The 24,516-nt window shown below is 47.8% G+C and overlaps 1 protein-coding gene and 1 long non-coding RNA gene across 11 annotated transcripts; one reads left to right on the forward strand and one right to left on the reverse strand.

Annotated features, from left to right (window-relative positions):
* Positions 1-453: 453 nt before the first annotated feature.
* On the reverse strand, positions 454-12,204 carry LOC132523569 (uncharacterized). 4 transcript variants are annotated; one of them, XR_009541571.1, is made up of 4 exons: positions 11,887-12,204; positions 11,574-11,705; positions 2,827-2,884; positions 454-862 (listed from the first exon to the last, which is right to left on the reverse strand). It is a non-coding gene; the product is annotated as an uncharacterized LOC132523569 (long non-coding RNA). The 4 variants fall into 4 exon arrangements; XR_009541573.1 differs by having other exon boundaries at positions 11,491-11,705; XR_009541572.1 differs by lacking the exon at positions 454-862 and adding an exon at positions 921-1,434.
* Positions 12,205-12,758: 554 nt separating this feature from the next.
* ATOSB (atos homolog B) lies at positions 12,759-24,484 on the forward strand. Of its 7 annotated transcripts, none has more exons than XM_060154905.1 (10): positions 12,851-12,871; positions 19,575-19,668; positions 20,287-20,430; positions 20,682-21,651; positions 21,811-21,869; positions 22,061-22,166; positions 22,292-22,450; positions 22,776-22,844; positions 22,928-23,103; positions 23,221-24,484. In XM_060154905.1, exons 4-10 carry the CDS (start codon positions 20,758-20,760, stop codon positions 23,372-23,374), a joined length of 1,617 nt encoding a protein of 538 aa, XP_060010888.1. In that variant the 5' UTR covers positions 12,851-12,871; positions 19,575-19,668; positions 20,287-20,430; positions 20,682-20,757; the 3' UTR covers positions 23,375-24,484. The 7 variants fall into 7 exon arrangements, 6 of the variants coding, with proteins under 6 accessions (XP_060010887.1, XP_060010888.1, XP_060010890.1 ...); XR_009541560.1 differs by lacking the exons at positions 12,851-12,871; positions 19,575-19,668 and adding an exon at positions 17,016-17,218 and having other exon boundaries at positions 23,221-23,452; positions 23,807-24,484; XM_060154904.1 differs by lacking the exon at positions 19,575-19,668 and having other exon boundaries at positions 12,759-12,871.
* The last annotated feature ends 32 nt before the right edge of the window (positions 24,485-24,516 follow it).

The raw sequence follows: 24,516 nt of genomic DNA on the forward strand, positions 1-24,516 counted from the left end.
AAAAAAAAAAAAAAAAAAAAAAAAAAAACAGCAAACCAATGACTTTCAACCTATAAAATTAGCAAAATTAGAGAAAAGTTATAAATCCCAAAGCAGCAAAACTAGAGTAGAGGGACTTCCCTGGTGGTCCAGTAGTTAAGAATCCGCCTTCCAAAGCAGGGGACGTGGGTTACATCCCTGGTTGGGGAACTATGATCCCACATACTGCAGGGCAACTAAGCCTGCACACCGCAACTACTGAGTCCGTGCACCACAACTAGAGAGAAGCCCATGTGCTGCAACTAGACAGAAGCCCACGCAACTAGAGAGAAGCCCACGTGCCGCAACAAAGACCCAACGTGGCCAAATAAATAAATTAAATTAAATTAAAGGAAAACAGCTTGAAATAATTTGCTGTTTTTATTTTTTTAATTTTTTAAAATTTTAAAATAAATTTATTTATTTATTCATTTATTTATTTTTGGCTATGTTGGGTCTTCACTGCTGCATACAGGCTTTCTCTAGTTGCAGGGTGAGTAGAGGCTACTCTTCGCTGCAGTGTGAGGGCTTCTCATTGCGGTGGCTTCTCTTGTTGCAGAGCAGGGCTCCAGGCGTGTGGGCTTCAGTAGTTGCGGCACACAGGCTCAGCAGTTGTGGCTCGCGGGCTCTAGAGTGCAGGCTCAGTAGTTGCAGTGCATGGGCCCAGCCACTCTGCAGCATGTGGGATCCTCTCGGACCAGGGCTCGAACCTACGTCCCCCGCACCAGCAGGCAGACTCTTAACCCCTGCACCACCAGGGAAGTCCCTGCTTTGTTTTTAAATTGGCTACTGTGTTGCTCTTACTGGGGAAATAAAACAATCCTGCTAGCAAAAAGACCGATTCCTGCCAATATAGAAAAAGAACATACTTTATTATTTAGTAAGCACTAACAGATTACATGCATGTAAGTGACCCAGGAGGGAAGGGGGCAGGGCACAACCATTAAAAGAATGACACAGCCATTGAGGATACAAAAAAAATTAGTTAGAACCAACTAGGCCCAAGATGGTGGAAGATTTCACTTCCAGTAGATCTTGAGCCTCATTATACACTCATTCTAATATACTAGCATGCTAAATGACACACCCACCCGTGCCATGACAGTTCTTTTTTTTAAATAAATTTATTTATTTATTTGTTTGTTTGTTTGTTTTTGGCTGTGTTGGGTCTTCGTTGCTGTGCGCGGGCTTTCTCTAGTTGCAGCAAGTGGGGGCACTCTTCGTTGTGGTGCGCAGGCTTCTCGTTGTGGTGGCTTCTCTTTGTTGCGGTGCACGGTCTTCAGTAGTTATGGCAGGTGGGCTCAGTAGTTGTGTCTCACTGGCTCTAGAGCGCAGGCTCAGTAGTTGTGGCGCACATGGCTTAGTTGCTCCGTGGCGTGTGGGATCTTCCCGGACCAGGGCTCGAACCCGTGTCCCCTGCATTGGCAGGCAGATTCTTAACCACAGCCCACCAGGGAAGTCCCTTTTTTTTTTTTTTATAGGCATGACAGTTCTGAGGCTGACCATAAAAGGCCATAAAGTAGGCAGTGGTCCAATTCCTGGAAATCCCCACCTCTTTCCCCAAATAATTGGAATAATCCTCCCACTCATTAGCTTATGAAATTACCCAGCCCATAAAAACTAACCACGCCCACAGCCCTGGGCCTCCCTCACCTTCTGAGAGGGACCACATTCTGCCTATGGAACGTGTATCTCCAAATAAACCCACTTTCACTTTACTATGGCTCACTCTTTTTTTTTTTGGTTGCTCCAAGTGCGGCACATGGGATCTTAGTTCCCTGACCAGGGATCAAACCCGTGCCCCTTGCATTGGAAGCATGGAGTCCTAACCACTGGACCACGAGGGAATTCCCATGGCTCACTTTTTTTTTTTTAACATCTTTATTAGAGTATAATTGCTTTACAATGCTGTGTCAGTTTCTGCTTTATAACAAAGTGAATCAGTTATACATATACATATGTCCCCATATTTCTTCCCTCTTGCATCTCCCTCCCTCCCACCCTCCCTATCCCACCCCTCTAGGTGGTCACAAAGCACCGAGCTGATCTCCCTCTGCTATGCGGCTGCTTCCCACTAGCTATCTATTTTACATTTAGTAGTGTATATATGTCCATGCCACTCTCTCGCTTTGTCCCAGCTTACCTTTCCCCCTCCCCATATCCTCAAGGCCATTCTATAGTAGGTCTGCATCTTTATTCCCGTCTTGCCCCTAGGTTCTTCTGACGATTTTTTTCTTTTTTTTTTTATATTCCATATATATGTGTTAGCATACGGTATTTGTTTTTCTCTTTCTGACTTACTTCACTCTGTATGACAGTCTCTAGGTCCATCCACCTCACTACAAATAACGCAGTTTCGTGCCTTTTTATGGCTGAGTAATATTCCATTGTATATATGTGCCACACCTTCTTTATCCATTCATCTGTTGATGGATACTTAGGTTGCTTCCATGTCCTGGCTATTGTAAATAGAGCTGCAATGAACATTTTGGTACATGACTCTTTTTGAATTATGGTTTTCTCAGGGTATATGTCCAGTAGTGGGATTGCTGGGTCGTATGGTAGTTCTATTTTTAGTTTTTTAAGGAACCTCCATACTGTTCTCCATAGCAGCTGTATCAATTTACATTCCCACCAACAGTGCAAGAGGGTTCCCTTTTCTCCACACCCTCTCCAGCATTTATTGTTTGTAGATCTTTTGATGATGGCCATTCTGACCGGTGTGAGATGATACCATGGCTCACTCTTGAATTCTTTCCTGAGCAAAGCCAAGGACCCTCACTTGGTGGCCCTCACCTGAGAACTCACCTGAGACCTGGGACATGACCATTCTCTTGTTCTCCATTTTTCTGCAACATAAGGCAGCCTGAAAAATTAGAATAAAATCTCACATAATTTATACAGCAAAGCAGTAGAAAGAACAATATCTCCTCAAGCGACAAAAGGCTGCACCTCTTAATAATCTCCTATACATCTCCAAAGAGACCCTTGTTTAAATATCTAGAGATCATAGGTCCACAACCTAGGAGATATCTCTATATTGTAAAAACTGGAGACCAGACTTAATCCCTAGATTTATTTTTATTCTCAAGGTTAGAGTAAGGACTCAGATTTACCATGTCTGCAAGAAAACAATCTGAGAAAGAGGAAGAGGGTAAATCGTCCCTTTGCCTTTTATAAATGGAGAAAATAATTTTTGTTTATCCTTAAGCTTCCAATGTCCTCAACTCTCCAAGCAAATGTTCTCACCAAAAGGTGAAGAGATAAAATTTTATTATCTTTGGACATATTTCTTCAGCTACTACAATCAAACATTTCTTTGCAGTGGGAATACCAGGGAACACTAAAGGAATCTTTAATTGTCCAAACCATTTTGGATCCTAAACTGATGTTTCCTGCAGTTTGAAGGCAAACTCCAAAAGAGTATGCTTGCAGCCTGGGCCCTGCAGACTAGTGGCCTCTACTACCAAATCAGGGGAAAGGGGCAGCAGGGCAGATGTCAGCTGTTCTCAGATCTTTTACAATCTCTCCTGAGGCAAAACTGGGGTCTCCTTAGAGACACACATTTACAGTTCTCCTAATTCATTTGAGAAACAATTCTTTAACAGAAAGATAAAAAGCAAATCAGCATTATCTCAAAACAGAGGTCTTTCAACAATTTGTAAGTATTAAATTTTCTTTTTTTTGTTATTACAATATATGGCCTATCTTCTGGGAAAAGAGGCACACAGATCTTAAAGTAACTTGTTTTAATACAGTGAATAATGCTCCACAGAGCTACTAATTTATTTTCCTTACCAAAAAAGAACATATCTCTTCAGGATTAGGGTCAGAGAGACTAAGGTTTTCTTTAAGGGTTTTGTCTTCTATAACAATGAGCCTTTTGATATGCAAATATAAACTCCCAAAAGAGATGGGTATGGAAAATTTGTTTGGCTTAATAAAGCATTGTGAATAGAGAGATGTGGGTGGGAATATGAGAGAGGGTCAAAAAAATATCCTGAGATGGATGAAGGACTTTTAAGAATATTTAAGGAAATGGGATGTTCAAATATTCAATTTTAATTGTTTGGGTAGATATCTTTCTACCCCTTACATCACCCCCCAAAGCTTCAGTCAAGCCTGCCATTCACAAATGCCTCCCATAAGAGGTTTTGGGGGAAAAAAGAATTCCATGTCTAGGTTAGAAAAAACAAAAGAAAGATCAGCTGTGGGAGGTGAAACACCAGTGAACTACAGATCCAGCAAGGGCCAGGGACTCTAGGCCAAGAATGGTGATGAGAAATCAAGGTCCTCCCCAGTCCTGGAGTTCACAGAAGGATCCAGGATGGCACTGGCTTCCCACTCAATATGGGGTAAAGGGCTAGATGCAATTTTATTTAATCTCAAAGGAAACGGTGACCCCCAACTACCATCTCAGTTTCACCTAAAATAGGGAAAGTTTGTTTAATCACCAAGATTATATCTATAAAAGCAGGAAGGCTATTTGAGTAGGCCCTGTGCATAGACAACATTTACACAATCTCTCCTTCTCTAAAGGAACAAGCTGCAAATGGACTATACAAAACATGTCTTTTTTTTTTTTTTTTTTTTTAGTTTTTTTCCTGCATGCTCAGCTTGTGAGATCTTAGTTCCCCGACCAGGGATCGAATCCAGGCCCCCTGCAAGGAAGCACAGAGTCCTAACCACTGGACCGCCAGGGAATTCCCTAAAACATCTATCTTTTCAGCCAAAGGCTCCCAGGAATTTGATAAAACTAGGGCCTAGAAATGTGGACAAAAGGAGAGGGAATGACTGTCAGGGGCTGAGGGCTAATCCACAGCGCAGAATGCTTCCAAGGACAGAGGGTATGGTAGGAGAAATCCTAAAAGAAAGTCCAAATTCAATTCCCATCTTTATGAACCTAGACAGATGGGCAAACTCAGGTGTCTGGGGACAGTCATCCCCAGCTGGCAAAAAGAGAACAGGTACCAATTCTGAGAGCCAAAACACACAAAGATTTAGTAATGGTGGGGAGAGGGGGAGTAAGTGGCAGGAGGTAGGTTGGGAGGGGTAGGTGGTAGGGAAAAGGAACTCAGGACTGACAAAGCCCTGCCCAGTGGTCAAGGCACCATGAGGAGCTCTCTGGCACAAACCGAGACCCGCTCCCACCCTAACACACGTATTCGCAAGGTCTAGGGCCCCCTTCCTCCTTAATCTGTTGCTCAGGCTCATTTTATTGCTCAGACTATACAATATAGATGTGAAGTAGAGCCCCAAGTCTCTATGTACAGCCTTTGTTTTTCTTCCTCCACAAACTCTATACCTTGTCCACATATATCTGCTATCTATGTATGTCAATAGGTTCCAAATCTGTATCTTTAGTTCTGACTGCTCTCCTCAGCTTCAGACCTAAATGTCTAATAACCTGCTAGATTTCTCTACCTGAATATCACTCTGGTACCTCAAACTCAGCATGTGAAAATTTAAAACCATTGGGATGTCTTAAAATATATATATTCTACTTCTTGACCCAGAAACTCTACTTGGCAAAGTAAAATCTCCTTGAATGTTTTGTTTTAAAAGATCAGTGTGCTTAGAGTCACCAAATTATTATTTTTCCTTTGGGCCTAAAGTGAAAAGATTCTTATAAAGTTCTACAACTCTTTTACTAAGTAAGGGAATGTTAACATTATTTGGAACAGCAAAGAACCTAACTGTTTTGTCTGTAGATTTAATGCAAGCCTAATGAAAATCCTAGAAGATAGGGTGTGTGTGTGTGTGTGTGTGTGTGTGTGTGTGTATGAAAACTGGCCAGCTGATACTAAAATTTATATGGAAATGGAATGGGCCAAGAATAGTCAATATAATCTTACAATCTTAAAGCTGGAGGGTATGCACCACCAGATACCAAGACAGTAATTAAGACAGTGAGATAATGGTGCAAGGATGGACAAAAAAACCCACAGAACAGAGGGTCCAGAAACAGACTACATATTATGAACACTTGTTTTATGAAAAACAGACACTACAGAGGAAAGGGGGAAAGGATTGTTTTGTTAATAAAAATCATCCAAAACTTGGAAATGCTGCAAAGAAAAGATAGCAAGGGCAGCCAAAGATTAATTAATCCAGGCAACAAACTTTTGCTTTACTCATTAACTATTATTGGTTAAAGTCTAACCCTGTGAAGTCATATGTTAACCTATAGATTTTTGTCTGGTAATGAAGCAAAGGATTTCTGATTAGTAGAAAAGGTTATGGTGCTATTGTACTATAGACATTAACTACTTTTATATCTAACCTAAAATCTTATTCTAGCATTCCTTTTTCAAATGCCTATAAATACCCATTATGGTTAATTTTATGTGTCAACTTAAATGGGCCACAGGGTATCCAAATATTTGGTCAAACATTATTCTGGATGTATCTGTAAGGATGTTTCTGGATGAAATTAACATTTGAATATGTAGACTGAGTAAAGCAGATTGCTCTTCTTAATGTGGGTAGTCCTCATCTAATCAGTTGAAGACCTCAATAAACAAAAGGACTTGGGGCTTCCCTGGTGGCGCAGTGGTTGAGAGTCCGCCTGCCGATGCAGAGGACACGGGTTCGTGCCCCGGTCCGGGAGGATCCCGCATGCCGCGGAGCGGCTGGGCCCGTGAGCCGTGGCCGCTGAGCCTGTGCGTCTGGAGCCTGTGCTCCGCAACGGGAGAGGCCACGACAGTGAGAGGCCCGCGTACCGCAAAAAAAAAAGATCAGTCTGATAGTAGACTGGCAGAAAAATCAGGAAACATTTAAAAAAAAAAAAAGAAAGAAACAAGAAACATCTCAAATAAACAATGTAACCTTACACCTAAAGGAACTAGAGAAAGAAGAATAAACAAAACCCAAAGTTAGTAGAAGGAAAGAAATCATAAATATCAGAGCAGAAATAAATGAAATAGAAACAAAGAAAACAATAGCAAAGATCAATAAAACTAAAAGCTGGTTCTTTGAGAAGATAAACAAAATTGATGAACCTTTAGCCAGACTCATCAGAAAAAAGAGGGAGAGGATTCAAATCAATAAAACTAGAAATGAAGAAGGAGAAGTTACAACAGACACCACACAAATACAAAGCATCCTAAGAGACTACTACAAGCAACTGTATGGCAATAAAATGGAAAACCTGGAAGAAATGGACAAATTCTTCGAAAGATATAACCTTCCAAGATTGAACCAGGAAGAAATAGAAAATATGAACAGACAAATCACAATTAATGAAATTGAAACTGTGATTAAAAATCTTCCAACAAACAAAAGCCCAGGACCAGATGGCTTCACAGGTGAATTCTATCAAACATTTAGAGAAGAGCTAACACCCATACTTCTCAAACTCTTCCAAAAAATTGCAGAGGAAGGAACACTCCCAAACTCATTCTATGAGGCCACCATCACCCTGATAGCAAAACCAGACAAAGATACTACAAAAAAAGAAAATTACAGACCAATATCACTGATGAATATAGATGCAAAAATCCTCAACAAAATACTAGCAAACAGAATCCAACAGCACATTAAAAGGATCATACACCATGATCAAGTGGGATTTATCCAAGGGATGCAAGGATTCTTCAATATACGCAAATCAATCAATGTGATACACCATATTAACAAACTGAAGAATAAAAACCATATGATCATCTCAATAGATGCAGAAAAAGCTTTGACAAAATTCAACACCCATTTATGATAAAAACTCTCCAGAAAGTGGGCATAGAGGGAACCTACCTCAACATAATAAAGGACATATATGACAAACCCACAGCAAACATCATTCTCAATGGTGAAAAACTGAAAGCATTTCCTCTAAGATCAGGAACAAGACAAGGATGTCCACTCTCGCCACTATTATTCAACATCGTTTTGGAAGTCCTAGCCACAGCAATCAGAGAAGAAAAAGAAATAAAAGGAATACAAATTGGAAAAGAGCAAGTAAAACTGTCACTGTTTGCAGATGACATGATACTATACATAGAGAATCCTAAAGATGCCACCAGAAAACTACTAGAGCTAATCAATGAATTTCGTAAAGTTGCAGGATACAAAATTAATGAACAGAAATCTCTCGCATTCCTATACATTAATGATGAAAAATCTGAAAGAGAAATTAAGGAAACACTCCCATTTGCCATTGCAACAAAAACAATAAAATATCTAGGAATAAACCTACCTAGGGAGCCAAAAGACCTGTATGCAGAAAACTATAAGACACTGATGAAAGAAATTAAAGATGATACCAACAGATGGAGAGATATATCATGTTCCTGGATTGGAAGAATCAATACTGTGAAAATGACTATACTACCCAAAGCAATCTACAGATTCAATGCAATCCCTATCAAATTACCAATGGCATTTTTCACAGAACTAGAACAAAAAATCTTCAAATTTGTATGGAGACACAAAAGACCCAGAATAGAAAAAGCAGTCTTGAGGGAAAAAAATGGAGCTGGAGGAATCAGACTCCTTGACTTCAGACTATACTACAAAGCTACAATAATCAAGACAATATGGTACTGGCACAAAAACAGAAATATAGATCAATGGAACAGGATAGAAAGCCCAGAGATAAACCCACACACCTATGGTCAACTAATCTATGACAAAGGAGGCAAGGATATACAATGGAGAAAAGACAGTCTCTTCAATAAGTGGTGCTGGGAAAACTGGACAGCTACATGTAAAAGAATGAAATTAGAACACTCTCTAACACCATACACAAAAATAAACTCAAAATGGATTAGAGACCTACATGTAAGACTGGATGCTATAAAACTCTTAGAGGAAAACATAGGAAGATCACTCTTTGACATAAATCACAGCAAGATCTTTTTTGATCCACCTCCTAGGGTAATGGAAATAAAAACAAAAATAAGCAAATGGGAACTAATGAAACTTAAGAGCTTTTGCCAAGCAAAGGAAACTACAAGCAAGACAAAAAGACAACCCTCAGAGTGGAAGAAAATATTTGCAAATGAATCAACAGGCAAAAGATTAACCTTCAACATATATAAACAGCTCATGCAGCTCAATATTAAAAAAACAAACAACCCAATCCAAAAATGGGCAAAAGACCTAAATTGACATTTCTCCAAAGAAGACATACAGATGGCCAAGAAGCACATGAAAAGCTGCTCAACATCACTAATTTTTACAGAAATGCAAATCAAAACGACAATGATATATCACCTCACACCAGTTAGAATGGGCATCATCAGAAAATCTACAAACAACAAATGCTGGAGAGGGTGTGGAAAAAAGGGAACCCTCTTGCACTGTTGGTGGGAATGTAAATTGATACAGCCACTATGGAGAACAGTATGGAGGTTCCTTAAAAAACTAAAAACAGAACTACCATATGACCCAGCAATCCCACTACTGGTCATATACCCAGAGAAAACCATAATTCAAAAAGACACATGCATCCCAATATTCATTGCAGCACTATTTACAATAGCCAGGTCATGGAAGCAACCTAAATGCCCATCAAGAGACGAATGGCTAAAGAAGATGTGGTACATATATACAATGGAATATTACTCTTCCATAAAAAGGAACAAAATTGGGTCATTTGTAGAGACGTGGACGGATGTAGAGACTGTCATCCAGAGTGAAGTAAGTCAGAAAGAGAAAAACAAATATCGTATATTAACGCATATATGTGGAACCTAGAAAAATGGTACAGATGAACCGGTTTGCAGGGCAGAAATAGAGACACAGATGTAGAGAACAAACGTATGGACATCAGGGGGAAAAGTGGCTGGGTGGGGGTGTGTGATGAGTTGGGAGTTTGGGATTGACATATATACACTAATATGTATAAAATGGATAAATAATAGGAACCTGCTGTATAAAAAATAAATTAAATTAAATTAAAAAAATTGACAACCTCAAGAGTTGGCAAGGATGTAGAGAAACTAGACCTTGTTGTGGGAATGTGAACTGTTAGAATCTCTTTGGAAAAAAATGTTGGTGATGCCTACTAAAGCTGAACATAAACATGCCCTATGACTGAGCAGTTCTACTCCGAGGTATATACCCAATAGAAATTCATGTACATCAGTCAATAAATTTATTCTTAAAATTGCAGAGGAAAAATAAACACCAATTCAAGATACTGGTTACTTCTGAGAAGAGAAGATGAAGAACAAGGGAGAAACAGGAATGAGATTAGGAAGAAGTATATATAAGCTCAACTTTATCTGAAATATTAATTTCCTTAAAAGAGAATTTGAAGCAAATGTGGTGGTAAAATACTAAGATCTGATAAAGCTGTGTGAAAAGAATGTGGGTTTGTTACAGTATTCTTTACAACTTTCTGAATGCCTAAAATATTTCATAAAGAAATTTTTTAAATCTTGTAGAAGAATAAAGATTCAGAGAATGTTTAGGAGCCACTAGTTTAAAAAAAAAGACTGTAATAGGAAAATACAGTATAAGGCCAATGTTGTATATGTAAACATACCATAGATACATATTCACATACAGATACTAAGTGATGAAACTGACACTTTATCTCTGGGATCTTCCTCCCAGAAACCCATAACCCCAGTCTAATCATGAGAAAATCATCAGACAAATTCCAGCTGAAAGACACTCTACAAAACACCTGATCAGTACTCTATAAAACTGTCAAGGTCGGGCTTCCCTGGTGGCGCAGTGGTTGAGAGTCCGCCTACCGATGCAGGGGACACGGGTTCGTGCCCCGGTCCGAGAAGATCCCACATGCCGCGGAGCTGCTAGGCCCGTGAGCCATGGCCGCTGAGCCTGCGCGTCCGGAGCCTGTACTCCGCAACGGGAGAGGCCACAACAGTGAGAGGCCCGCGTACCGCAAAAAAACAAACAAACAAAAAACAAACTGTCAAGGTCATCAAAAACAAGGAAGTCTAAGAAACTGTCACAGTCAAGAGGAGTTTAAGGAGACATGACAACTAAATGTAATGTGCTATCCTGGATGGGATCCTGGAATAGAAAAAGGACTTGAGGTAAAAACTAAGGAAATCTGAATAAAGTATGGACTTTAGTTAATAATAATGTATCAATATTATTGATTAATTGTAGCACACAAACCATACTAATGTAAGATGTTAATAAGAGGGCAAATTGGGTGTGGGGTATATGGAAACTTTCTGTACTATCTTCACAAATTTTTTGTACATCTAAAATTAAAAGTTTATTTTTAAAAAGTCAAGTAATTTACCCAAATTCATACAGCTAGTAAATACTCCTTACCCAAAGTTCAGAGACCAAACCAAATGACTTCAAACTTTGAGCTTTTTCCACTACACAAAACCCTTCCAACTTTACTCTCTTGGATTATAGAGGTATTTGTATGACAATCGGAACAAGTTCCATAAGGGAAGAAAAATTTTTTTTTCTTTTTCTCTTTTTTCATTTTGCCTAGCACACCACTGGTGTTCAGTAAAGCCGCTTAAGTTAACTACTCACAGAAAGAAAGTCACAGAGATCTAAAGAATCTGAGACTTTGAGAGAACTTTAACATGTCCAGTCCATCACACAGCCATCGATACCGCTGGCTCCAGAGAGAAGCCCGCCAGGCCCCGAGCTCAGAGCCACTGAGTTCTGCAAGGGTCCTGTGCTGCCATCTACCGGTAGCTCGTAAGGCGTCGACTTCCCCTGCTGTATCTCGGGAACCCGTGGGGCTGGGGGTAGTTGGAGAGAAGATTCAAGCGCTAATTAAAATACAGAATATATGTAACTGTCACATAGTTCAATCGACACTTGTACAAAGCAAAGACTCTTCTTTTCTCCGGCGATTGCAGGCTCCCATAACTCCGTATTAATACTTAGGCTCATAAATTCACAGACTTCTTGCTGACCTACCTCCACAGGTACAGATCTGACTCGTACTGCCAGTCTCTCAAAATTCAGAATCTCCCGCAAAGCGTAGGCTGCGGAAACTGCTCATCCTCACAGTCTTGAGACCCCGCCAATCAGATTCCCGCATTTTCACAGAATCCTGAGACTCATGGCACTACTTTGCAAACCCCACAGACCTCCCCCATTAGGGCAAATAAGCGCGCTAACGCAGACGGCTTCACTAAGAGGTTCAAGTTTCGCAGGCAGCTCACACCAGCTCGAAAGCCTAGGAGGGCCCCACTCAGGCTTGGCGCCCGCAGGCTGACGCTTTGGCGCTGGTTCTGGCTCCCCACCTCTGGCCGGATCCGGTCAGCCTAGGCCGCCGACTGCGGGCCGAGGTCCCGCCCCTCTAGACCTGTCATCACAGCAGCCGCACGTGGCCGGGGTGGGACCTCAGGCGACCTGCAACCATCACTTTGTCTCCTCCGCCATCCATTGGGGCCGCCGCAGCCAATCAGAGCCAGCGGTTCCGGGCTGGAGAGCCAGCTCCAGCGTGAGGCAAGCGGGAGAAGGGGAGAGGGGGAGGAGAGGCTCCGAGATGGGAGGGGGCTAGCAGGGGAAGGGAGCCTGGCACGGGTTCTGCCAGCCTGGAATCCGAGGGGGCGGGTCCTAGTGAAAGGCGGAGAGACCAAAAGGGGGCGGGGATCAGGGGTGGGACGAGGGACAAGCAGAAATTCAATGGGGAGACGCCGAGAGGAGAAGGGGCGGAGCCAGGGAGGGGCGGGACCTGGATTACAGGGGAGGAGCCCCAGGATTAAAGAAACTGGGAGAGGGGAGGAGCCAGGGGAAGGTGGGAGGTGGGACAAGGGGGAGGGTGGGTCCCGTCGTTGCGGGGGCGGGGCTCGGACCAAAGGGGTGAGGTTTGCAGGCCGAGGCTGCAGCTAGGGCTGCTGTGTAACTGCCCCAATCCATTACCTCCCCAGGTGCAACGGGACTCGCGGAACTACAGGTGTGTGGCGGGGTGTATGTGGAAGAAGGGACAAGGACGGGGGTGCGCTTGGGCAGACATGAGGAGGTGGGGATCACGTTAGAGAAGGAGAGGATCTAGAGAAATGCTGGGTGAGGGTGGAGTGAAACAGTTGGGGGAGGAGTTGGGGGCTCAGTGTAGGGGCTAGGAGGTGCATTCTCCAGTAGCCCTTGCGGGGGCGGGGCGGGAGTGCTTTGTGAGGTGGGAAGTACAATGTGAGGGGGTCAGGTCGCTATCAGAAGTGGAGGGTTCAGACGACACTTGAGGGGGAGGGGATCTGAAGCGCTTTAAGGGAAAGGGGAGGTGTCGTGTGATGGAGACGGGCTGGTGGTCCGGAGTGTGGGAGGGGCTGTGTGGAGGAAGAAGGGATGGGGCTGTGGGCACTGTGTGAGGGGAAGGGGTTGCAGGTCCCATCTGGGGAGGGAAGAACCCCTAGTGCTTTGAGAAAGTCTGGGGGCATTGTAGAGACTCCGGGAAGATGTTTGTGTACTGTGTTTCAGGAATGAGGGTGTTGGAATTAGGGGGGTGAAGAAGCCAGTCTGTGGTGTTCCCGGCTCGTCAGCTCCTAACTCCACCTTCAGGCCTGAGCACTCTCAGAGAGGATCCAGGCCCTACTTGCCACTAGGGCTTGTGTGACTCTCTCAGTCGGCTTTGGATCTGTCTGGCTGAGACAGGTTTTTTCCCCTTAGCTGGTGTCCCTGGGGACCCTTCCCCTGCTTCGGTTCCTGTTATCCCCCCACTCTAGTTCCTGTTCCTCCTAGAAGCTTGCCTTGGTCCCTGTCTTCCCCCTCCTCCCCCACTTTGCCCTGCCCTTATGCTCTGGGTGTGCTCATTTCCCACTTCCTTCCTCACCCTGGGGCCTGGCCTGGTCCTTGCCTGTCTAGGAGCTGTGCCCTGCCCCAGACTTCGTACTCCATGGCCAGAGACCTAAGTAACCAGCAGCAAGGCCCAGACCTCGCCCTCACTACTGCAGAGGTCTCTCCCAACAGCCCCCCAAGTGAATGGTAGACACCTTTTTACCACTTGCTACAAACTGATTTCCCCACACTCTTCCTTCTCCTGGGTAGGGAACCCTAGGCCCCTCGAAAATTCTGGGCTTCTGTGGGAAGGGGAAATGGTGAGAAGTGCTGAAGTTCTATGAGGCATGTTTTGAGAGGTGGGCCACTATTGTCGGCTGAACTTGGGAAGGGATGTGAGGTTCCAGTCTCTGCTGGGGGAGGGAGAGGGAATGGCTCCCCACCCTCCTGGCTTGGAAGCTATCAGAACTGAGACTAGGGCCTAATCCTTGTGGCGGCTCCTCTGGTTCCCTGAGGGGACTTGATGTAGTGCCAGAGCTCTTTTTGCCCCTGGGCAGGCTGGGAGAGGGTGAGAAAGCCCTGTTTTCCACACAGTGGCTGAATGAGTATGACAGTGTTGCTGAAAGGGGCCCCAAGCCAGTCTCCTCTGGCTGAGAGAAGGGCTGGGGAGGGAGGGGGTGCTGAAGCCAGACAAAGCCGTGGGGTAGGGTGGGGTAAAGGAGGGCAGGCTGAAACCTTTGAGGAGGAGCTGATTGCTATGGCAACACAGCTTCCCAGACTGTCTCTCTGAGAGGCAGGCTTAGGGCGGACTCACTCCAGCTTCCTCAAGACTGAGGCATTTGTGTGAGTGGGTGGAGCGTGAAGAGAAAGGGCATCAGTTTGCTGTGCAGAGACTGGAGTATATAGACTTTCTGCTTCGGTACAGGCAGCAGTGCATTCAGATGCTTGGATCCATCCTCTGAAAATGGATATGAGTGAACAGCAGCCATTAGAATTATAGCAGTATAAGGTCCGAATTGTAGAGGCCCTCAATGTCTATACAAACGCTCATTTTTACAGATTTGGAAATTAAAAAAAAGACTGAGATTTTCTCCAGGTCTCACAGTGAAAGAGCAGGTGTTAGGATCCAGGTCTCCTGATTGCTCTTTACTCAGCCCAGGGCTCATTGTTTCTTTCAGCCAGTGTTTATTGAGCACCTATTATGTGCCAGGCACTGATGCTGATTCTGGGAATACCAACATGAACAAAATGGACAAAGTTGCTGTTCTCATGGAGCTTCCATTCTAATAGGGGGAGAAATAAATGTGTGTGTGGCTGGGAAGGGAGAGAAAGGGGGGAGAGGAAGGGGGAAGGGGAAAGAGGGAGAAGTGTCAGCTGGTGATAACTGTTATGAAAAAAATAAAGCAGGGTAAGAATTTAAGGCAGCTAGGTAAAGCCTCTTGATTGTACCATGCTGCTTGCTTTCCCAGTACACACTGAGGCCTAGAACATCTTTGATCCTTCCCCCTGAACTTCTGCCCCCTGACTTTTGCAAATAACTAAGGCCTGGGCCTATGGTAGTGGCAGTTAGATAGAACAAGGTGGGGTCACCAAGGAATTACTCCTTTCCTACAGTGTTCTTTGTCTACCTGTCTTCCCAGTAAGCTTTTGCTAAGGCAAGTGGGCTTTTACGTTGGTACTCTGCAATTTTGTTCAGGGTGTTGAAAATTTCCTAAATCCCGTTCCTTAGCATTAGGGAACCAGCAAGGAAGTCAGTCCACGGCAACTGGGTTCTTTTTCAGCGTTTTTCCCCTGGTCTGAGGTAAGGAGAAAGGAGGCTAGAGGAACTGTTACTTGGTTGTCCTTCCTAAGTCTAGGGCACAGGGAGGAAGTAGGGGAGGAGAGCCTCATTTTACTGTCCAGTGACAACCTCAGGGCCCTTAGGGCCCACCACTACAAGCAAGGTAGAAACAAAGACCTTGGGGCTTCTGTGGCTTCTGAACTATAGAAGAATGCACTCCCGCTCTTCTGGAGGCACAGCCAGGGAGCCTGCCCTGGCTGATGCTAATTCTCTAGGGTCTCAGTTTGAGTCTTTCCTCTTTTGGCTCTGGTGTTTGCCTCTTGTTTTGTGGAAGACCTGAGTCTTAGAAACCTCTTAAGCTCCAAACTGTCTGAGGGAAAGGTAGGCAGGACTGTTTATTTTCTTAGCTTGCCCGTAGATCAGCCCCTCTAAAAAGTGTCTTTTAATGTCTAATCCTTGCAAAGGTTTCCATCCTGGTCATTTAAAGGATAAGAGAATAAGAATTAGGAATGCTGGTTCTGCTGCCACTTAATTTGGTTGGGTCTGGGCTGGGCTTGGGGCCCAGTGACTCAGGGGGAGGGTGGGGAGTTTCGAGGGAGCTGTGAGTCATGGGGGTGAGCTCTGTCAGAAGAGTTGGGCATATTTCCCCCTACTCTGGGCAGGAGCCTTCCTATCCCACTTCTTCCCCTGGGTGCTCTGCCTCCTTGAACAGGGGCTGATGAATAGAAAGAGTGCAGAAGGGCTGAAGCAGCCTGATCTCAGAATGGAAGTTTAGAGGCACAAAGGATGATGTTTAGTTCCTGAATTAAAAGGTATCCCTATCTCGGGAGCCCCTCTAATGAAGGCAAAAGAACATCAATATAGAGTAAGAGAGGAACAATACTATTTCTCAGTGGAAAGAGATGAGATCCCACTTCAAGACCTTTTCATCTACCCTGGCACGAAGGAAGCTTCCTGGGATTCAACAGCCCTCTGGTCTCTGGACCTCTGGTTTGCAAGGCACGGAGAGATGAACGGGAGTGGGTATATTTGGGATCTGGTGTTGAAAGAGCAAGCTGACTTTGGGGATTGTCGAACTTTGTGAACGCCCTAGGTCGTCCTGCTGACCCGCCTCTGAAGAGGAAGGGAGGGGTGAAAAATGGGAGGCCTACGTCTTTCAAAGTGTTAAAAGGCAAGGCTGAGAGCTGCTTTGGACTCCTGCAGCTGAGGGGTTAAGGAGATGGGCGGGGCGACCCTATGTAGGCCGGCCCCCCTTGTGGACCAATGGGCTCGCGTCTCTTGGAGGGGGCGTGCCTCACGCTTGAGGTCGTGGGGAGGCTGGCCTCCTTTAGGCCAATTAGCATGGTCGCTGCCCATGGGGGGCGGAGTTTGAGGGGGGCGTGGCGGCCGCGGCTGCAGCGGTGGGGGAGTGGGGGCGCTGGGCGGGGCGGGCTGCCCCATCAGCTGGTAGAAAATGGCCTGTGAGTCAGAGGGGCAGCGGAGTCGGCAGTGCGGAGCCCGGGCGCCCGCGGGGAGGGACAGTCGCGGGGAGGGGCGAGGCAGCGGCTTGGGGGCTGCGGGCGCCAGGGCCCGCTAGTGTTGCACACGAAGCTGAACAGAGAAGATCCTAGTAGAGCAGGGCTCAGGCTGAGCCACCCTTTGTCTGGGTTGGGGGCCCGTGGTGGGGAGGATCGGGCATTCGAGGGGAGGGACCGGGACGGGACGGAAGGGCCTGGAGCAGCGGCGCCGCGGCGGAGCCAGTCTAGGAACGGGGTGAGTTTGTGCTAGGGGGAAATAGCAAATCTCCGCAGCTCCAGTAGGGAATGGGGCCTGTCCCAGGCTGTGAGGAGGAGGAGGGAGAGAAAGGACCTGGGAGGCTAAGCAGGGGGTGGGGGGGATCGGTCAGAACAAGGAGTCCTGGAGCCGGGGTGCTGGGGTGAGTCTACTGGGCTCATTTTGGAGGAGGTGCTAAGATTTGCTTCCTCTCCACGGAGGGTGGAGGGCTCAAGGCCAGAGCGAGGCAAGGGGTTGGTGAGAGGGCAGAGGTTAACCTTTCTACCCACAGTAGTGGTCCATGGGAACAGCCCCCGTAGCTAGTGTACACGTGTGCAGGTACAAAATGTAGAGCAGCTGGCAGCAGTTCCTTCTGAACGGCGTGAAGGTGAAAAGCACATGGAGAGGAATTCTCCTTCCGGCCACCTTCCTTGATCAGGGTAGAAAGGGATATCTTTAATACTGAAGGGGAGAGTGAGCCTGGCAGCTCAACATCCACCTACCCCACCTCCCAGGCCTAGCAGGTGTCTGAGGGTACAGACCCCGTGGTATTCTGGGACTTGTTGTTTTTGCTGGCCTTGCTCCCTTGGTATGTTGGGAGCTGTAGTCCTTGCCAGCCACAGCCTGGCACAGCTGTTTGACGCCAGCTGCTGCCCACCCCCTGCACAGAGTGAGATTTGGCCTACCCTGCCCCTCCCCTGCCAAGTCCTGCCCCATGAGTCAGCTTGAAGCCATGGTCTAGAGCCAGACTGGCTGGGTGGCAGGAAAGTGAGTCTTAGAGATTTTCATTGACAGGGCAGGAACTGAGAGGGCTCTGAGGTAATGAGCAGGTGCCAGCCATGCTGGGGTCAAGTAGGGCATCATGTCATCACCTGGCTTCCCCAGGGCAAGGGCTCAAGAGGTCAACTGGGATGATGGGATGACTTAGGGGTGGGAGTGCTAAGGAAAAGGCCCTTCCTGAATCTGTATAGCATGGGTAGAGGAAAGGAGGGAAGAGATTAGTACAGGCCGTACCCTCTGACAATGCTGCCATTGGCGTTCTGCCCTTTCCAGACACCCCACCCACCACAGGGAACCAGAATTTTCTTAGGGCTTCCAGTTCTAATGAGAACTTGGTGAAATAGGATAGTGTAGGATAGTGCAGTGATGGGAACTTGGTGTAGGAGAGTTTTCCAGTCCCTGGATGCAAAGCTCCCCTTTCTCCCTGTGTCCCACCCCCATCTTTAATTTATTTTATTTATTTATTTTTGGCGGCGCTGGGTCTTCATTGCTGCACGTGGGCTTTCTCTAGTTGCGTCGAGCGGAGGCTCGGGCTTCTCATTGCAGTGGCTTCTCTTGTTGCGGAGCACAGGCTCTAGGCACGTGGGCTTTGGTAGTTGTGGCACACGGGCTCAGTAGTTGTGGCTCACGGGCTCTAGAGCGCAGGCTCAGTAGTTGTGGCGCACGGGCTTAGTTGCTCTACGGCATGTGGGATCTTCCCGGACCAGGGCATGAACCTGTGTCCCTCGCATTGGTGGGCAGATTCTTAACCACTGTGCCACCGGGGAAGCCCCCCACCCCCATCTTTGTTGTTGCTGACTTTCCCTATACAGTTAATCTCCCTGCTTCTCTCATATTCTGGGAGTTTTTCTCTGCACTGTCAGGACTGCTGCCCAGATCTCTGGGACTTGCATTTTACTTTTTTGAGCCCTGCTATGTGCTTACCCCTGTGCTTGGAGTTGGGCAGAGGAGTGAAGTACAAACCTATCCCCAAGAACCCTATGGTCAGTCTACGAGATGTCTTACCCACAGGAGCAAACAAAGCTGTCACTGGGCTACAGGAGACAGTGGTACTGCTATAGGTGAGGTCTCAGAAGAGACAGAAATTTATGGTCCAGGGTGGCCGTAGTAGGCTTTATGGAGAGGATGGCATTTGCCCTAGCCAAGGAAGGTTAAGACTCCAGTAGGCATAAGGGGACATTCCTTGAATGAGAAAGGGTTTTGTGGATAGCAGGCAGCACAGGCTACTGACCAAAGGATAAGCTTGATCCTGGGGGCAATGTTTTCTCCCATGAAGGAAGATGGCCTTCAACTGGACATCCCCTCACCCAATATGGACTCCTGAGGGTGGACTAGTCAGTGAAGACCATCTTGTACCCTGACAGAAAAGCAGTGGTTTTGGTTTTGGGGTGTTGGATGTGTTGGGGAGGAGTGGCGAGGTACTCCTGCTCTCTGACTGTCACTGTCTTATCACTAGTTTGCAGGGCCTAGGTAGGGGGAGGGGGAGGCCCTGGAAAGTGCCTTCTAGCAGTGCTTCCTCCCCCACCCCGCCCCCTCTAGACTTGTTTTTGGTTAGATTTGTTGCTTCCTGTTAAAGGGACAGACTGCTGGGGCCAATTGGGAGTTTAATGCTGAAGGGCCCACTTTGAGCTGACCTGAAGTTTGTACTTCTAAGGAGCGCTGTTGGGGATGTAAGTTTGAGCTGACCTGAAGTTTGTACTTCTAAGGAGCGCTGTTGGGGATGTAAGTTTGAGCTGACCTGAAGATTGTACTTCTAAGGAGCGCTGTTGGGGATGTAAGTTCGAGCTGACCTGAAGTTTGTACTTCTAAGGAGCGCTGTTGGGGATGTAAGTTTCTGAAAGGCTTCTGCCCTTAGGGTTATGGGATGGCACTTTAGAGATAGGTATGTGGGAAGGAGTTGTGCAACTCAGTGGCCTTGACTAGGAGAGTTGAATTCTTGCTTTGGCCACCTCTCAGTTGGCATGGTCTCTTGGATCTTGGGGTATCTCATCCCCCCTCTCATTCAGGGCAGGAGTCCCCTAGCTGGTGGCCCTGATAAGTAGTTATCCTGCCTCAACTTACTTGTCACATCCTTATTACAATGAGCTAAGACCTGCCTCTCTGTGACTCCTTGTGTAGCCCAGTTCTGCCCTCTGGGCCCTGAATCCCAAGACTGCCCCTTCTGTTTCTGAAGGGCTCCTCATACTGGAGGAGGATGTCCTGGCGTATACTCTGTTAGCTGACAGTTGGAGAGCAGCCTTACTGCTGGCTCCAGAGATCCTGGCTTATGTCTGTTTTTCTCTCCTCAGGGTCTAGCTGAGCCTAGGAGCTGCACGGAATGGTGGCAGTCACCTCGCCAGTGCAGCAGGCATGGACCAGACTGCAAGCTAGGAGAGCAAGGCATCAGTCAGGAAGAGGGAACACACAGCTAGGCTTAAAGCCTCTTTATCGGGGTGAGTGCCAAGGAGAGGGAGGGGGAGCAGGTACAGTTAGAAACCTGAGCTAAATGTGTCACCTTCTCAGAAGTTCTGCGAGTGGCCTTTATATTCCATTAGTCCATCTGAAGGTATTAGATTGGGACACCTTCGCCCCCAGGAACCTCACAAGCTCACCTCTTCAGTCCAGGGGAGGATCTGAAATTCACCTGGGAGGGAGATGATTCACTGATTGCCCTGACTATCTTTTCTTCTCTTCTCTTGTACAGATGTCCCCAGGCCCCCCAGCCCAGGCCCAGCATAAAGGCTCTGGGGGGGGTCCCCCCTGACCTAAGGGGGGGCTTCATGCGCCACGTGCAGGCGGAGCCGTCTCCATCCTCAGAGCCAGAGGCTGGCCCTTCACAGCCTGCAGTCAGGCAGGGGGCCCTCCAGGGTGGCCTGCTCATGGGCTACAGCCCGGCGGGGGGGGCAACATCCCCCGGGGTCTACCAGGTATCCATCTTTTCCCCTCCAGCTGGTGCCTCTGAGCCTCATAGGGCCCTGAAACGGCCAGCCCCACCCACTGAGGGTCCCCGGGAGCTGAAGAGAGGCCCTGGGCTGGGGGCCAGAGAGGGACTACCCCCTGAAGAACCACCTACTCTGGGGCTATTGGGCCCAGAGGGACTGGGGCTGGGACTGGGCGTGGCCAGCCAACATTTCTGCCATCATGGCCTCTGTGTTGTGGAACAGGGAGGTAGCTCCACCTCACCTTGGACTTCAGGGGCCCCGAGTCCCCCCTGGCCCCCATCAAATGCTTCCTGCAGTACTTTGCACACCAGAGACTGGGCTTCCCCACATCCTGGGGGACAGGGGTCCCTGGGGGAGTCCCCAGGGCCAGCCCCTCCGGGCCAGCTGCACACACTTGACACTGATTTGCACAGTCTTGCACAAATAGGGGGTAAGAGCCTAGTGGCTGGGGTGGGCAATGGGGGCAGCCCCTGGCCTAGGGAGTCCCCTGGCACTGCCAATGGGCACAGCCCCGAGCACACACCCCCTGGCCCTGGACCTCCAGGCCCCTGTCCCACCAAGCGAAGGCTGCTTCCAGCTGGAGAAGCCCCGGATGTCAGCTCTGAGGATGAGGGGCCAGCCCCTCGGAGGCGCCGGGGAACCCTGGGCCACCCTCCTGCTGCCAACAGTTCTGATGCCAAAGCCACACCCTTCTGGAGCCACCTGCTGCCTGGGCCCAAGGAGCCTGTGCTGGTAAGCCAGGAGAGGACGTGGTCTGCTCTTAAGTGGACGTCTGTGTGAGGAAAGGTGATGGGCTTGGGAGGATGTTCCTATGAGAGCTTGTGATGAGCCCCTGCTCCAAACATACCTGGCCTCCACCCAATCTCTGTCCCTAATCTTTCCTCTCCATAGGACCCAACAGACTGCAGTCCCATGGGGCGGAGGCTGAAAGGTGCCTGTCGCCTGAAGCTGTAAGTGACCAGCTTCTCCCTCTACCCCTCCCTGAAAATGGGGCAGATGTCTGTAATTCTTTTTCCAACCCCAGGGTGGGGGACCTCAGGGAAGGAGCCCTAGGTAGTAGCAAATGGTGGGGCCCAAGGACAGTAGCAAGCGTAGCAGAATACCTCAAGCCAACCCACTTGTGTGTCCCCTCCCCTACCAGGAGCTCCCTTCGAAGCCTCCGGAAGAGGCCAGGCCTGCTGAGCACCCCCAGTGCCTCCCCTGTTCCTACCCCCGCCATCAGCCGTACCCTGTTGGGCAACTTTGAGGTAGTTCCCCTTGGGTTCCTTGATTGGTGGATCTTGCGGGAAGGGATGGTGGTGTGTGTGGCTTAGATGGGTAAGGAAAACAGCTAGCATCTGTCTCACAATATGTTTTCCCACCCCATCCCCAGGAATCATTGCTGCGAGGACGCTTTGCACCATCTGGCCACATTGAGGGCTTCACAGCAGAGATTGGAGCTAGTGGATCCTACTGCCCTCAGCATGTCACGCTGCCTGTCACTGTCACCTTCTTTGATGTTTCTGAGCAAAATGCCCCGGCTCCCTTCCTGGTATGACCTGACCTAAACCCAAAGTTAGCTCATGAGGGGCATGAGGGGTTGGGGGCAGGGGGTATTCTTTTTTTTTTTTTTAACTGACAAAACAAAAGACTTTATTGGGAAGGGCACCCTGGGCAGAGACCAGCAGAGTTAGGGAACCCAGGAGAACGGCTCTGGAAGTATTCTTCAGATGTTCTCGCCTAAGAGTCAGAGCCAGGTGGGGAGAACTCTAGTGTAGGGCAGGGGCCAGGTCCCAGAATGAGAGATTGTGGAGATGGATGAGTGTTCAGGGATCTCCCAGACCCTACTTTGTCTGATGGCTCCATGGCCTTCCCAGGGCGTCGTGGACCTGAACCCCCTGGGGAGGAAGGGTTACAGCGTGCCCAAGGTGGGCACCATCCAAGTGGTGAGTTTTCCCTGAGGGGGAGTGGGAGTGGGGACAGGAAAACATCCCCTAGACCCTACCAACCTTGCCCTTCCTGTCCCCAGACCTTATTTAACCCCAACCAGACTGTGGTGAAGATGTTCCTCGTGACCTTTGACTTCTCGGACATGCCTGCTGCCCATATGACCTTCCTGCGTCATCGCCTCTTTTTGGTGCCTGTGGGTGAGGAGGGAAATGCTAGCCCCACCCGCTGCCTCCTCTGCTACTTGTTGCACCTCAGGTGAGGACAGGGCCCTGGATATCCTTTCCACAACCCAGGCATGTCCTCCCTGAATAGCATCTCTCCTTGCTTGTCTACAGTCTGGGGTCTTACTTTGATCACCCTGTCCTCCCCAAGGTTCCGGAGCTCCCGCTCAGGCCGCTTAAGCCTGCATGGAGACATCCGCCTGCTTTTTTCCCGCCGGAGCCTGGAACTGGACACAGGGCTCCCCTACGAACTGCAGGCTGTGACTGAGGCCCCTCACAATCCACGTTATTCACCTTTGCCCTGATTGTCAGTGCCCTGAACCCATGTGGGCCAAGGACCTGCCCATCCTGCTCCATCCTGGACAGAGCAAACACGTGGAGAGGTGCGAGAGACCCTTCAGGCTTGAATTAAAGCCCTCACCACGCTCATGCCCAAACTGATTATTTGGGTGTTTAAAGCTTCTGATCTTACCACACTCTGCCCTACTCTGGGTACTCCACGTGCCTGCCCCCTCCCTTGGATTTCCCAGGCCAGCTGCGGTAGTGGGGAGGAACTGGAGCTACCCTGAGGTTGTCCTAAGTTCCCAGGCAAGTCATGCCAGCGTTGCCTCCCTGTCCTGGGCAGGGGCCACTTATTATTTTATTTATTTTAATTTATAATTTATTCAAATTGGATTGCCTTGGTAACGTCCCAAACCTGATAATTGGCATTGCCCCTCCTCCTTTCCCACTCTCAGATATTGTTCCAACCTCAGGAGTTGAAGAGGCTGATATGGGGGCTGTAGGAGAACTGCTCTCCCTCAGCTGAGAGCAGAGAAGTATTCCGGAAGGACTGAGTCACCAGCCAAAGACTCAGCTTCCCCTGTCCTTCCTTATTCCTTTCACTTCCCCGACCCTCTCACCTCTCTCTGAAGGCCAACTTGTGTGTGTGTGTGTGTGTGTGTGTGTGTGTGTGTGTGTGTGTGTGTGTGTGTCTGTCTGTGTACGTGTATGTGTGTGAGAGAGCATGCGTGCAGGCACACACACAGGTGTCAACCACACCTCATCTAGGACTTCAGACTCTGGTTGTCCCTCTCCTTCTGCCTGTGTCTCCTTGCTTTGGGGTCCTGACTGAGGAAGGTGTTCAGGGGACAGAGTCAGGGCCAAGGACTGGGGCGCCTCCTCTCACCTGGCCAGACTCTGACCCACCTACCTCAGTTGGGGTGAGGGGCACCCCTCAAACTCAGTCATGTAGTTATCAACTACCCCATTCCCCACTCTAGACTCTGACCTAGCCTTAGCCCTGATACCCGGGGCTGGGCTGAGGGGAACAAGCATTTGCTAAAACTTGAAAAAAAAAAACAGGAAAAAATTGTACCTGGTACTTTTTTTTAAAAAAAAAGAAAGAAAGAATAAATTCTTGTTTGAAACTTGAACTAAGCCTTACTTTTTCTGTTCGGGAGAGCAT

Source organism: Lagenorhynchus albirostris, chromosome 7 (assembly GCF_949774975.1).
Source record: "Lagenorhynchus albirostris chromosome 7, mLagAlb1.1, whole genome shotgun sequence".
NCBI lineage: Eukaryota > Metazoa > Chordata > Mammalia > Artiodactyla > Delphinidae > Lagenorhynchus > Lagenorhynchus albirostris.

What these genes read in the sequence shown, in the direction of transcription:
- ATOSB (XM_060154904.1), top strand. Translation starts at nt 20,758, where the DNA reads ATGCGCCACGTGCAGGCGGAGCCGTCTCCATCCTCAGAGCCAGAGGCT. An exon ending in AGGTGGGCACCATCCAAGTG is followed by an intron (nt 22,845 to 22,927) that starts GTGAGTTTTCCC and finishes TCCTGTCCCCAG; the next exon opens with ACCTTATTTAACCCCAACCA. An exon ending in TGCTACTTGTTGCACCTCAG is followed by an intron (nt 23,104 to 23,220) that starts GTGAGGACAGGG and finishes GTCCTCCCCAAG; the next exon opens with GTTCCGGAGCTCCCGCTCAG.